General features: G+C 44.2%; 1 protein-coding gene across 1 annotated transcript in view; it reads left to right on the plus strand.

Moving 5' to 3' along the window:
- LOC126199580 (uncharacterized) overlaps positions 1–3,737 on the plus strand; it is a 366,050-nt gene extending 362,313 nt beyond the window's left edge. The window contains exon 23 of the mRNA XM_049936504.1: positions 3,556–3,737. Coding sequence (XP_049792461.1) covers positions 3,556–3,713 — 158 coding nt within the window. The 3' untranslated portion in view covers positions 3,714–3,737. The remainder of the gene's footprint in view (positions 1–3,555) is intronic.
- The last annotated feature ends 11,111 nt before the right edge of the window (positions 3,738–14,848 follow it).

The following is a 14,848-nucleotide window of genomic DNA, read 5'->3' on the forward strand; positions in this document are numbered from 1 at the left end:
TCGGGAGATCTTACAGGCCATTCCATTCTCCGAATATCCACGAGTTCTGAGCGCTCATCCACCTGCGCTGTTCGATGCGGTCGTGCATTATCATCCATTAAAGAGAAGTCAGGATCACATGCACTCGTGTGGAAGGGGTACAGTGTCACAATGACGTCGACCGGTGAATGTACCGTGTTCCTAGATTTGGTGGTCAGTGCGCTCATGCAACATTATGCCTCCGCAGAGCATAAGACCTGGACTACCAAAACGATCATGTTCGACAATGTTCGTGGCTGCAATGCGTTTTCGCACCGCTCGCCACATGAGGGTGCGTAGAGAACTACTACGCTGTCAAAAAAAATGGTTCAAATGGCTCTGAGCACTATGGGACTCAACATCTTAGGTCATAAGTCCCCTAGAACTTAGAACTACTTAAACCTAACTAACCTAAGGACATCACACACACCCATGCCCGAGGCAGGATTCAAACCTGCGACCGTAGCAGTCCCGCGGTTCCGGACTGCAGCGCCAGAACCGCACGGCCACCGCGGCCGGCTACTACGCTGTCAATCTGCTCTCGTTTGAGCAGGCCACGCGATCCCACTCGTTGTTGGTGGTGTCCCTCTGCTCTTGGCACATGAGTTCTTTTGAGGGATGCATTCGGCACTGACTTCATTGTTATGGATGACAATGAGCGACCGCGTCGGACAGTGAGCGAAAGAGGAGGATAATTTGGAACGAGATAATTTTCGGCGAATAGAATGGCCTGCCCGTTCCCCCCATTCAAATCCCATCGATCACGCGAGGCATGGGATGGGAAAGCTTATTACAGCTCGTCCACATGCTCCGGCTACCCAGCAGTTGTCAGCCGCACTGGTCCAGGAATAGAAAGACCTACCACAGGAACTCCTTACCAACTTTGTGGCCATCACCGGACCACGTTACGCAGCGTGCGTTGATTATAGACTTTATTAAGAATTATGTCTTGCCTTTGTAATATCCAGAGGAGCATCGTAAATCGCTGTGTCTTCAGTGTAATTATTGTCCTTGAATAAATATGTCATTTCTGTTCGTCTCATTGGGTATTTCTTGGAGCTATGTTCTGTTCTATACTGTAGTAGTTTTTTCTGTGTATGATCCAAGCTTCAGCGACCTATGTTGCTCGGCAGTGACACTTCATAAAAAGGTTAATTTTGTCCTTAAGTTTTTCTCAACATTATGCTAAGTTCAGACCCATGAATTCATATAGGAACGCTATAAGAGTGGACCATTAAGAAAATATGACAAAAGAACAGGAGGAACTAGCTTTACCCAATATACTTTCAATGCCTATAATTAAATAGTTAATTTAATTACGTGAAGCTATTAAACAGTGGTAAACGTATAAATTCACATGAATAACGTGTAAACAACTGGAGTTATACGTAAGTTGTATGCATTGGGCATGCTTGGTTCAGATTGTAAGCGTAATCTGTCTATTCTTAAATCTGAGAATGCAAGGCGTGAAGTAATCACACTTTGACGTGAACAGCTGCCAGATACATCAGCAACTGCATCGACAGACTTGTCTTCAGTTCTCTAAAATCATGCAGAGAGAGTAGTAGTTTGAGACCGATGATACAACTTCATCTACATACTACTCAGCAGTTCACATTTAAGTGTGACAGAGTTAATCGGACCACCTACAGACTGTTTCTCTATCTGTTCATTCTAGAACACTCCGTGACATAAATGAATACTTAAGCCTTTCCGCGCGAGTTCTGGTTCTTCTTATTTTATTAGTATGATAATTCCTCTGTATGTAGATGGCCGTCAGAAAAATATTTTCGCATTCAGGGGAGAAAGTCGGTGATTGAAATTTCGTGAAACCCTCTCGCCCAGTAAAAAAAATGTCCTTGTTTTATGTTCGTATCGGTTATAGAACGAGATTTTGTACCGTGCTTCGAAAATCTCCCCATTTACAAAGCTACGAACATATCATCCCAAAATAGAAAGCATTCACTAACGTTCTGAAAATACTGTGAATATAGCCATTCCAAGCTTTCAGTACGAACCAATAAACAGGCACACATTAACAGTACGATGTGTGCGACTCGACAGCGCGTTCTGACTTCCGCTGTACTCAAACCTTACACAACTGTAAAGCATCTTACCACACCTGCATGTCTCAAACACAGCGCGTCCGCAGCTGATGGTCTAGTGGCTAGCGTTGCTGCCTGTGGATCATGGGGTCCCGGGTTCGATTCCCAGCCGGGTAGAGCAATTTCTCTGTCTGGTGACTGCTTGTGTTGTCTTCATCGTTGGGGAAAGTGGCGAGGCTGTACAGAGAACAGATTGGGACCTTGTACGGGCGTTGATAACCACGCAGTTGAAGACCCCACAAAACAAATATCATCATCATCAAGAGCAGCGCGCAACTATATTCAACATGAGTCTCCCTCCTATTCAAACACACCGTTCTGCTCCCAACTACGAGCCGCGCTCCGTTCTCATTGGCTCGCAAGCCCGAAACCTGGAAACGTTTCCTCCTGTTCTGCTGACTGTGTCAAAGACGGTCGTGGTTTCAGAGACCTGTAGCTAGGTACAGAATATATCATTACATAATGTATGCGATTTAAGAGCACCACAAAGAAATTTAGCAGTGATCGCTGTGTTTGTAACAGACAGCTCTCAACGTCTGGTTAGAATGCTTGAAACCATACAAATTGATTAACACCGCTGTTATGTCTACTTCGTCGGCACCTCTGTGTGCTAACTCTCACATTATCACAGATTAACTACGTATCATCTCAGCATGATCGCAGGACTTATGTAGTATCCTTGGTGTCATTCACTACACAATAACGTAACCAAATTTTTCCCCATTGCTCTTAACCAAATTTTTCCCCATTGCTGCAGTTGCCCTGATCTCAAGGCAGAATTTCAGTTTCCTGTTGCATTTAAGAAAAGGCTGGAACATCTCTTGTTATCTCCGTAACTGTTCCCTAAAGGATAAACGTACATGACCAGTTCTCCCCGTCGAACATCGAAGTGATATTCACTTATTCAACCAGTTCGCTTCAATCTCTTTTCCTTTCTCAGTGAGTAATCTCTCTCTCTCTCTCTCTTCATTGCTCTTAGTTATCTATTTATCTATGATTTATGTTCCTCTTCTTCACCACGCTCATTTCTTCCCCAAAGTTAATTGCTGCTACGACGTACAGCCTAAATCTATTTGCTATTTACATTTGAGAGTTTTCAGTGAAAAGTGCAAGAATAATAGAGGTGTATTGTCTATTATTCTTGCACTTTTCACTGAAAACTCTCAAATGTAAATTACTTTTGTTATAGTCATTACTGCTCTGATTATTCGTGTCATAACTATTTCTAAGTATTGAATCTCATACAAGACGTAAGATGTCATAACGAATGTTATGTAAAATATGAAGAGTAGCTGAATAGCTGCTGAGATATAGGAAAGAATTATGTGGCCCTATATTTGTCAGGACAAATAAGTATATAGACTTTCTTCAGTGCTGTTAATTCGCACAGTCCAAAGTGTGGCGCTACTTCCGTTGTACTCCTTTTTTGCAGGCCAGAAGTTCGCCATCCTGGAAGAAAAGACAGTGCTGTCGTACATCCTGTACAACTTCCGCGTGGAGACGGTCGAGAGGCTGGAGGACCTGAAGCTCCTGGGCGAGCTCGTGTTGCGATCTTTCAGCGGCCATGTCGTCAGACTGACGCCTCGGTAGCAACTGGATGATGTACCGCTACACAGTTACTTACGGTTCACATCTGTGCATGAAATGTACATTAAAATAATGTTTACTCAAAAAAAAGCTGCTAATATAATAACGGGATCCAGACAGCTGCACATACCGGTGTACTAATTGTGGGCCAAAATCTTTACATAACACTCCTAGTGACATTAAGTATTACGTAAGCCTCACACAATAGTATCACAATGAACTGTATTTCCATCACTTATTGTTCATAGACACTACATGTACACACTGATTAGCAATGAAAGACATTGTGAAAAAAATGTGGCCACTCAACAATGAGGATTCCAATAATCTTTCTACAGGGACTCGAAAAAGATAAACTACTGAGCGTTACTTGTCACAAATGGAGAAAAGTTGACAGTTAACAGCAACGAGAACAACGATTTATATGCAACACAACTGTGGAAGACACTGATGTCTTTGGAGGAGGGTTAGTGTAGGTGGCCAGAGGCGGTTTCGCCACATCATACGAGGACTATTCAGAAACTAAGGAACATTTTGCCATTGAAAACAGAAACTAAGTACAAGACGTACATTTTATTACACGCATCTGAAAGAGCGACTGGCATACTACTTTTCCACATAGTCACCAAATTCATTGAGGCACTTATCATAGCGGTGGACAAGCTTTGAAAGACCTTTGTCGTAAAATTCTGCCACCTGAGACTTCAACTCGTGAGTCACACCCGCCTGGAGTTCTGCGTCGCCATCTAAGAGGTGCGTTGCAAGCCTGTTCTTCATCTTGGGAAACAAGTGGAAGTCGCTTGGTGCAAGGTCGGGACTGTAGGGCGGATGGGGGAAAATTTGCCATTTGAATGAATTAAGGAATTCTTTAGTGCGGTTTTCCATGTGAGATCGGGCATTGTCGTACAACAACCAAATTTTGGATGCCAGCATTCCTCGGCGTTTGTTTTGAACTGCTCTTCTAAAGCTGTGCAAAGTTTGACAGTAACGGGCAGAATTTATGGTTGCTCCACGTTCGAGAAAATCAATAAGAAGCACACCTTGCCTATCCCAAAACACTGTTGCCATCAACGTCTTTGCTGACAATGTCTGCAAACATTTTCTTGTTTTTTTGGGGGACCATATGTACTCACATTCCATGGACTGTAATTTTGTCTCTCAATCGACATGTTTCACCCAAGTTTCGTCACCGGTTACAATTCTATCCGGTAACGAATCACCATGCTTGTGGTAGGCCTCCAGAAATGTCAATGTTGCCCACATTCATTGTTCTTTATGGTGCTCTGTAAGCATTTTGTGTGACCTAGCTTTTGAGCGACAATTTCAAACAACAAAGTCCGTGGAACTTGTTTAAAAGAAAGCGAAAGTTCCGCTATTGTGAAGGTTTTCACGAATAGTTTCAACAACTTTAGCGACAAGATCGTCAATCACAATGCTCGGGCGTCCACTCTTCTCTTCATCATGAACGTTTGGTTCGGCCATTTTTAAACCGAATGCACCATTCCCGGACGGGAAATTCACTCATTACATTGTTTCCGTACACTTCGCACTGTTCACGATAAATTTCTACAGGTTTTAGGTTTTTTGCCAACAAAAACCTTATCACAGACCGCACCTCAACTGTCGCGATTTTCGATTGCAGCGCACATTTCAAATTCGAATATCGAAAACAATCAGACGCGCAGAGACGTTCCTGCTGTCACGGATGGATGCCGACTGAGTTGCCGAGCACGCACATACCAAAATATACGCTATCGGCGCGCGCCTAACGGCATCAGACGGAAACGTTCCCTACTTTCTGAATAGCCCTCGTATGTACTACGGACCGCGCGCAGTGTGGACGGCACGGTCTCATGGTCCGGTTATTTCGGATAGTATTACGCACTAGCACTTTTGAAGTGATAATAACAATAATAATAACAAAATAATAATAATAATGACACTGTTTAGGTAGTCAGATGAGAGATGTTTAATCATCTGGCTGTGGATCCGATCAGATGGCAATGTGCAAGGTGTATCTTAAGTAATATATTTAAAATACTCGAAACAATTCATCAATGATACTATTATCCTGTACTTTCCGACAGTTGAAGAAGGCATTTGTCTGAATTGCACGTAATGAAACAACATCTGACGCTCACTGGTGCACTAATGTAAAGCGGTATGCGACAGCCGACATCTGCGATTCTTTATATCTGAAATTACACCTCATTTGCAAGTAATTTCTGATATTAACAAAGGCAAACGTCTGCCAAGGCGCATTAGTGATCCTAACAGTAATTATACAGTACAACGAAAATGGGAGCTACAAGCTACCAGGGGCTATCAAATGGTTCAAATGGCTCTGAGCACTATGGGACTCAACTGCTGAGGTCATTAGTCCCCTAGAACTTAGAACTAGTTAAACCTAACTAACCTAAGGACATCACAAACATCCATGCCCGAGGCAGGATTCGAACCTGCGACCGTAGCGGTCTTGCGGTTCCAGACTGCAGCGCCTTTAACCGCACGGCCACTTCGGCCGGCTACCAGGGGCTATCGATAAATAATACAACACTTTTGTTCTGAGAGTAGGTTTGATTTATTCAGGATTCCAATACACCATATTACTCCCGTTTTTCGGCCACAAAACCTATTTTTCAGCATAATCTCCGTTTAATGCGACGCTCATATGCCACCTTACTGGAAGGGCCTCTACGCCCACATGCCACTCCTCTGGTCGACATCAGAGTCAATGTCTTGCTGCGTCAATAACCTTCCCGTCGTCCACTTCCTGCTTCCCCCGGAGTGCCTCGTGGATGAGGAAGAACAGTCCAGTGAAGATTTGCGATCTCCGCTCTGGTGCGTAGACTTGTATGAGGCCTTGCATTGTCATGGAGAAGTTCGCTTGCATTTGTGGGGCGACGAAAAAGTCGTTTCTTCAATTTCCTGAAGGTGGCGAAATACACTTGAAAGTTGATCGTTGCACCTTGAGGGAGGACATCAAACAGAACAGCCCTTTCAGCGTTTCTGACCGCCGCTATGACTTTACCGCCTTCGAGGAGAGGTGGTTTGGTAGCACTCCATGGATTGACGTTATTTTTCCGGTCTGAAGTGATGAACCCACGTTTCATCGCCTGTGACGATGTTCGGTTCAAATGGCTCTGAGCACTATGGGACTTAACTTCTGAGGTCATTTGTCCCCTAGAACTTAGAACTACTTAAACCTAATTAACCTAGGGACATGGCACATATCCATGCCCGAGGCAGGATTCGAACCCGCGACCGTAGCGGTCGCGCGGTTCCAGACTGAAGCGCCTAGAACCGCTCAGCCACTCCGGCCGGCGACGACGTTCGACAAAAAATTGTCGCGACCAGCCTCCTAACGCGCATGAAAATCCGCACAGGTTGTCCTTTGTTGCTTTTTACGGTCTTCTGTTAGGCGGCGAAGAACCCAGTGGAAATGTACATTAGAGTAATCCAACTGGTGGAAAACATCAGAAGTACCAACAAAGACGTCCAACTGTGCAGCGAGCAGTTTGTGATCCGTCGATTAATTCGAATGAGACTGTACGCATATTCCAACAATGCAGGAGCCACAGCTATGTGTGGCATGTTGGTCAAATCTAAGAAATACTTTTGTTCTACAAAGTTATCCTCATGTCTGCTACTTAAGAACAAGCAGACTTCTAGCAAAACTGAAATTATTGCAGTGTTTATGTTGCTTAAAAATACGATTTATCTGCCGATACCCAGCAAGAGACTTTCTGTTAAAATGTCTCTCCCGCACAGGAATATGCATAATGGATGTACGAGTGCCGAATGTAGACACATTGTTAACGACATATGTAAGTATGGGTCTGCCCGTGTGTCGTACTCGGATAGCCTGCAGACTTATACAACTGTCTGGTCAATTCTTGTGGTGACGAGACGCCTTTCTACTTTCGTATGAAATAGTGGTCAGACTCCGCATACTTGGAGGATTAGGTCTTCCATCTATTAAAGTGCTTGTACTACAATGTCTTAACATGTACACAGGTACCGTGCCGTATTCCATTACATCTCAATTATTTCCCTGTCTCCAGCAGGTCATTTTGACTCCTAATATTGATGTTGGACGGTAACTTCAAATTGCGACGTATCTGCGAATATACAGTTTCTTAGTTGCTGCTATCCTTTGCGAGATGCATCTCACTGCCAGGGACTTATGCCTTTAAAGTCAACCATCTCACCTCTCCGCTGTTGAAACAGCTTCCCCGTAAACATCCTGGTAAACAGTTTGATCTCATCTTAGTCTTCCTTTATCACCGATCGAGACTGCTTCGTCATGGTACAGGGTTATTCATCGTTTGATACCGACTGGCGACCATCTTTTCCGCAAAGGCCTTCGCCCGACTGATCAGTCTGACGAATCTCACCACACTGATGCCTTACTTCACAGACTTGTCTCTCGTGGACGGGATAATAGGCTCTGGATCCGTAGGCAGCTGGCTTTTCTTTTCCGAGGGCTTGAATACGCTTTTTCGGATAAACTTTTTCATCCGGATGTATCCTTTTTTTCCATACAAGACGAAAACTATCGTCTGGCTCTTGGGTGTGCGAATTTAGCTTTAGATGGTTTGACAGTACATCCGACTTTTCGCAATCTTCGGAATACCTCGCGAACATGCACAACATGCTCTTCAAAAATCACTAAAAGGCACCAAATCATCCAAATAATGATACACACAAACATAAGATCCGAAAAACCTGTCGAGGATACCAGACAAAACAGCTGCACCTGTCGGTACCCAAACGGAACTCTGTTGTACTCGAAGTGACCAGTTGGTCGCAAAGGCTGTCACCGGTTTAAATTCTACCGGTAGAGGCACTTGATAATACGCCTTGTTGAAGTCGAAGATAGTAAGAACCTTTGCCTTGAGGAACCAGGAAAAAAAAAGAATGTAAATCAGGGAGAGGTATAGACCGTAGCAGATTTTTTTTTTATTAAGCGCCCTATAACCCACCACCGGCCGCACTCCCCCCTGCGGTCTGGGCACCACAAATATAGGTGAAGAGTACGGAGATTTAGATGGTCTAATCACTCCGTCCTGCAACTTTCCCGAATAGTTTCCCTTAATGCTTTCATACGAAATGAGGATAACCTATATGGTGGGCACCTTACTGGAACGTTGTCCATTAAGTCGATCTTATGCTCGGCTTCTTTAATCTCACCTAACTGATCGGTTAGCACATCACTGAACTCAGTATGCAACTCTGCACTCTACTGTCTCTCCTCCGGCAACAAATGCCCCAGGTCGTACACGGAAACGATTTCCACTGCGTCCATTACGTATCTGGAATAGTTAATCCGGCGATGAACACGATGTTTAAAGAACATTTAACGCTTTTACCTGGCAAACTCGAAATAAAACTTCCTCAGACCCCACTGGGGCACCAGGCCTATCTTCGCGATAAAATCGGCACCCAGTATAGCCGGTACCGACAGATTACGCGCCAGGAAATTTCCACCTAAACTCACTGATTCGGATCTTAACCTTCATTGTCTCCAAAATTTGCTTTTGCTTTGAGTTGGCTATTAGACAATAGCCAATTTTGTCTGATACGTCCGGCAACTTTCAGTGTCCGCGGTGTGCGGATACACATCTTTCATCCACTGAGGATGCGGTAATACCGGTGTCCAGAGCTGGCACCGTGTCCTCATTTAGTGCTGCGCAAACAAAAGGAACTCTGTCTCTGGGAACCGTTTCAGTTCTCCTACAGATCCCCCTACCACGCCATCCCCGCTTAGAATACCGTCATAAATTCTTGACCTTACCCTTTTCAGGGCAATTATCGGCATTATGCCCCCTGTTCTTGCACTTGAAACACCTTACTGTAGGACAGTTACACTCAAAGCACTTTACTCCCATGGAACACGCCTGTCGTGTGAGGCTACAATTATCCTGCTCTTGCTGTTGAGAACTTGCCCCACTGTCGGTCGGCGTAGACGAGAGCTTGTACCATATTGATCATCTAATTGCCTAAAGCTCTGCGCACGTTCACAAAACAGAGCCGTGCAACAGTCCCTAGGACGCATCCCCTGGAGAATATTCGAGACTACCTCCACTTCACTATAATTAAGACATAAGCTTCTGACACTATCCTTTATCCTTTTAATATACTTCTGTAACGGCTCGTTATCGTGCTGGACTTCAAGATATCTCCTACCAATAGCTTCATGTCGCACTCGGGGGACAAATGATTATGCTTTCCTCCAGCTGCGGTGGTACAACCGGGTGTCAACAACTTCCCGCAGCCGTCGCTCTAACTCGCCCCACTGTCCGATGTATCGGCATCCCGTACACTTGCTTCGTACAATAGTTACTCCTCGCGCAACTCCGACAACCCATCACCTCTCTGTCTGCCACGCTGAAACAATACAACACCAAAGTACTATCGACTTTACAAAATATAACAGTTCAATCTTAGTGAAGTGTCATTAAAAAATATTATACTTCGTAACACCCCCACGTCCTCATACCACAACCACGCTCTGCTACCAGTGTAACATAGCATTAAGTGGAAGGGCTGGGGGTGAGGCGGTAGGCGTGATACAACAGGTCTAACGAGGAAAGTACTTGGGCTCGAACAAACAGATCTGTATGAACGTTTGGTTACTGGACCACTATGTACCTGTGAATGTGCTGGTGGGTGTCGTTTTTCTGCAAAACTCTGCAGTCATGCTCTAGACATCACTGTAGATGTAATTGTAGACGCCATACGCAATGCAGCAATCTTAACTATAAATGTAAATGCGGAATGTCAATAAAATGCTCCGAGCAATACGAATGACTGCGAAACGCACAGTGAAGAAATGCAAGTTGATCGCGTGGCGTATTTGCTCATTCTATAATATCAGTGTTGAACGCCACGTGAATGACGCTTTTGAAGTTGTTCACTGGTTCACCAATATCGTAGCCAGCGTTCTGCCAGGCGTAACGAAGCATTGGCCTGTATACTCCCGCAGATAACTGATTGTAAATGACAGAATGCATATTCATGATAAAGAATCTGTCGTGCAATTTCGGCTGCACATTACTGGAACGTAGTTTAATGAAGTGTGTTATTCTCTTGGCATATATTTTATATTGTCTGAAGAAATACACATCCAGAGGTTGTGCATATTTTGTAGTTTTCGGCGGGATGATTTTTAAATCTACATGTTTTCCGCCAGATGCTTCCAGTAGTACTCGTTCATCCTTATGTCCAGACCAGGAGTCACAAAGTACTAATGACTTTCTCGACGAACGTGAATTCAAAACTGACAGAAAAAAACGTTTTCAGATATTGTTTCATCAGTCTCATTGCATAAACCAAATTTTTGTAGCGGATCGAAACCGACACTCCCGCTCTATCTGACCGGCACCACAATATCTAGGCCTCTGAAGTTAGTGCAGATAGACAAAAATGTCATGCTGACATTATTCCGATGGGATAGCAAGGCCTGCTGCTGACAGTATTCACACAAAAGTGGCGGAGAGGGCCACACCCTGGCTTCCGTGAAGGTTACTCAACACCCCAGGGAAGCCCGTGGACCTAATAAGATTTACAGACTGCCCACTGCTAACAAAGGAGACGAGAGACACATAGGGGGCCCACCTGAACCGCTACTAATGCTCAAAGTTTCCTTTCTAAGTACACATTTCCAGTGCCCACAAATATGAACGCAAAACAGTGGGCGAAAAATGAATTGTAATCGCCTAGCGAAATGTGGCAATGATTTGTCACACTGTTTAATCCTGTAAACATCACACAAAAGGGTACACAGGCTGCGGATTCGTAATAACGAACAAAAAGGTATTTAGTGTTACGTATTCATACAGAAGGTATGTCGTTTCTGAGAGACATTATATGTATACACCCCCCTACTCTCTACTGCATAGAAGCTAATACTGAGTTATATGTCTCTTGATGTACAGAGCTGGTGCTACACGGAATAGCGTAATCTTTAGTTTTTAACATACCAAAAGTACAATTCCTGATTCAAACTTTATCACTAATCTGTTTCCTGCTCTGCTCTTTTCCTCCTTTGAAACAGAAAGGTTGTGCATTTGATGAGGTACTGGTCATAAATCAGCGAGAAGGCTGGACCTAAATTAGCTTCCTTCCACTAGTTACTCAAATCTGTACAAGCTGTAGTGCCACATGTCGGGACACATGTGCGTGTGTTTGCCCCGCCCCCCCCCCCCCCCAAACGAAGGCCTCCACAAAATAGAGAAAAAGTAAGAATTAATAATCAAGCAATCTGTTTAAAGATTCAAGACATTTTGATAATAAACAGCACCGATACATTCATTTTTATATTAGTTTTATTTCGCGTTCTTATAATTTCCAGTAGCAACTTAACCCATTAATAAAACTTCCAAGAGAAAAAGGATTTTATTATAAACATTCCTTAAGTTTCAAATAGCCCAATCTGGAAAAGGATTTCGTCAGTGATCATTTTAAGAGAATAAGTTACTCAGAATGGTGGCAATGTTAAAAATTCTAGAAATTTTAAATGCTATCTTCTTCTTCCTTATTGACGCTTGGGAATACAGTGATGACCACTTTTCCAGTGTTTGGGACAGTCAGAATGACCCCTGTCGGCAAAAAACACGGTCATTTCAGCAAGTAGACTTCGGTACCCTGCCCCACCACATAGTTGGCAAAAGGCCTATTTTTTAAAGTCAGATGAGGCCAGAGGCTCACTGCAGGGTGGCCTCTCAGAAGTCATAAGAGATCGTAGCACCGTCGCCTCCAGCACATCGCGTTTTAGCTTCGATACGTATCAACAGGAGCAGCTTCGTATCCGTCGTGGACGCATTCTGTTATTTGAACTCGCCGACTTGAAAGTTCAGTAGTAACAGTTCAACTGTTCAGCATCGTGAACAGAACATGGCAATGTGCTCGTGTACGCAGGCTACCTCGTTCACTCAGCAAGCGCGACCATCTCGCAGTATAGCCATGAATTGATAGACCCAGCCATGTGGTAGGGTTTCCCCATGACCACCACTTTTGTCACTTTCATAGGTATTGAGTTTTTCAGTTCTTAATCTCTGGCTTAAAGGGAACCCGTCAAACATTTACAGCACAATACTGGCATTAGTCTGGTCCAGTTAACTTTGTGTAACGTCGCATGGTTTACGAGCAATTTAGCTGACGTGCTTTAATATTGCTTATGCTCAGAAAAAGCTGCCCTTGACTGAATACTGTGTACCTCCAGTATGAGAATACATATACGCTGCCTGGCAAAAAAAACAAGCACAAAAAATGGCTCTGAGCACTATGGGACTCAACATCTTAGGTCATAAGTCCCCTAGAACCTAGAACTACTTAAACCTAACTAACCTAAGGACATCACACACACCCATGCCCGAGGCAGGATTCGAACCTGCGACCGTAGCAGTCCCGCGGTTCCAGACTGCAGCGCCAGAACCGCTAGACCACCGCGGCCGGCAAAACAAGCACACACGACGTATGCAACGTCGTACATGTACATATCATCGGTGGGTGTGTAAAATAATTATTAAAGTTGTAAAGCTCTGTGACAGCTAATACAGCCATCATTAGTGTTGCTAGCAGGCCTGGAGTGGTATATAACGTGCGTGAATAGCATCAGATGTTGAGTGATCGCTGTGGTGGACACAGAAATGATGCATATTGTGGCATCAGCACTTGACAGACTTTGGAAAGAGGCTTCGTTGTCCGTCTCCCTTTGGCCAGCTGGTCGAATCAGGGAAAATCCAGATTTGTGGGGTATTCGAACGTGGCAGTGGCCCAATGTCGGACTGTATGGGAACTTGTCTGCAGGTACATTTGTTTTCAAAGTTCCGGTCGACCAGCAAAATGGACAATCGCCGTACTGCGCAGGAAGAAAATCTTTCCCTGCCATCCACCAACAAGCAACATTGTGTGTCACCCGACACTACTCATCAGAGACTAGTACCATCTGGTCCATGCTCAGGATGCCATTAACACCACAAAACGAACAGCTGCATCTGAAGCGGTGCTGTGACCAGAAAGCTTCGACTGCAGATGGATGGTGTCCCGTTGTGTTCAGTGATAGACCGTCGTTCTGCGCTACAGTGGATGACAATCGTTGGCGAGTACCGAGACGACCTTGGGAGAGGTCCCATTTTCTCCTATGTTTTAGAGCAACACAGCAGCGTTATTCCAGGAGTTCTGGTGTGGGAAGCCATCATGTGTGACATTAGGTCATTGCTGGTAGTGATTGAAATAACTCTGACACCACAAGCGTCTATCAAGGACATCATGAGTCCTCATGTATTACTTCTCACCTAACATTATAGTGGTGTCATTGTTCAACAGAACAATACTCAATCACACAAGGAACGGGTCTCTAGAAACTTCTACGTGGTGTTGAGCTACGCCTGTGGACAGCAGGACTCTCAGATCTGTCTCTGATAGAATATATGTGGGATCATCTCTTATGTCAACTGTGTCCCAGTGCCATTAACAATGATATCAAGGACCATTTACTATAGTCGTTTAGCAACGTGACTCAGAAGAGGATACAACGCCTTTATAATACTCATCCGAATCGAATTAGTGCGCGCATCCCAGCCGGACGGGCTGCAAAGTCATTCTGATTTTTTTTTTTCGATCATCAGCCTTCTGACTGGTTTGATGTGGCCTGCCATGAATTGCTGTCTTGCACTAACCTCTTCATATCAGTGAAGCACTTGCAACCTACATAATCGATTATTTGCTGGATGTATTATAATCTCGGTCTTCCTCTACAGTGTTTACCCCTACAGCTTCCCCTAGTACAATGGAAGTTATTCCCAGTTGTCTTAATAGATGTCCTATCATCCTGTCCCTTCTTCTTGTCAGTATTTTCCACACATCCCTTTCCCTGCAGTTCTGCGGAAAATATAATCACTCCTTACCTTATCAGTCCATCTAATATTTAACATTCGTCTCTAGCACCACATCTCAAATGTTTCGATTCTCTTCTGTTTTTCCCACAGTCCATGTTCCACTCCTGAACCTTTCTATTGTTTCCATCGTTGCTCCTTTGCCATACAGACCGAACAGAAGAGGCGAAAGACTACATCCCTGTATTACAATCCGTTTAATCCGTGCACTTCGTTCTTGGCCTTCCATTCTTATTT

Source organism: Schistocerca nitens, chromosome 8 (assembly GCF_023898315.1).
Source record: "Schistocerca nitens isolate TAMUIC-IGC-003100 chromosome 8, iqSchNite1.1, whole genome shotgun sequence".
Lineage (NCBI taxonomy): Eukaryota > Metazoa > Arthropoda > Insecta > Orthoptera > Acrididae > Schistocerca > Schistocerca nitens.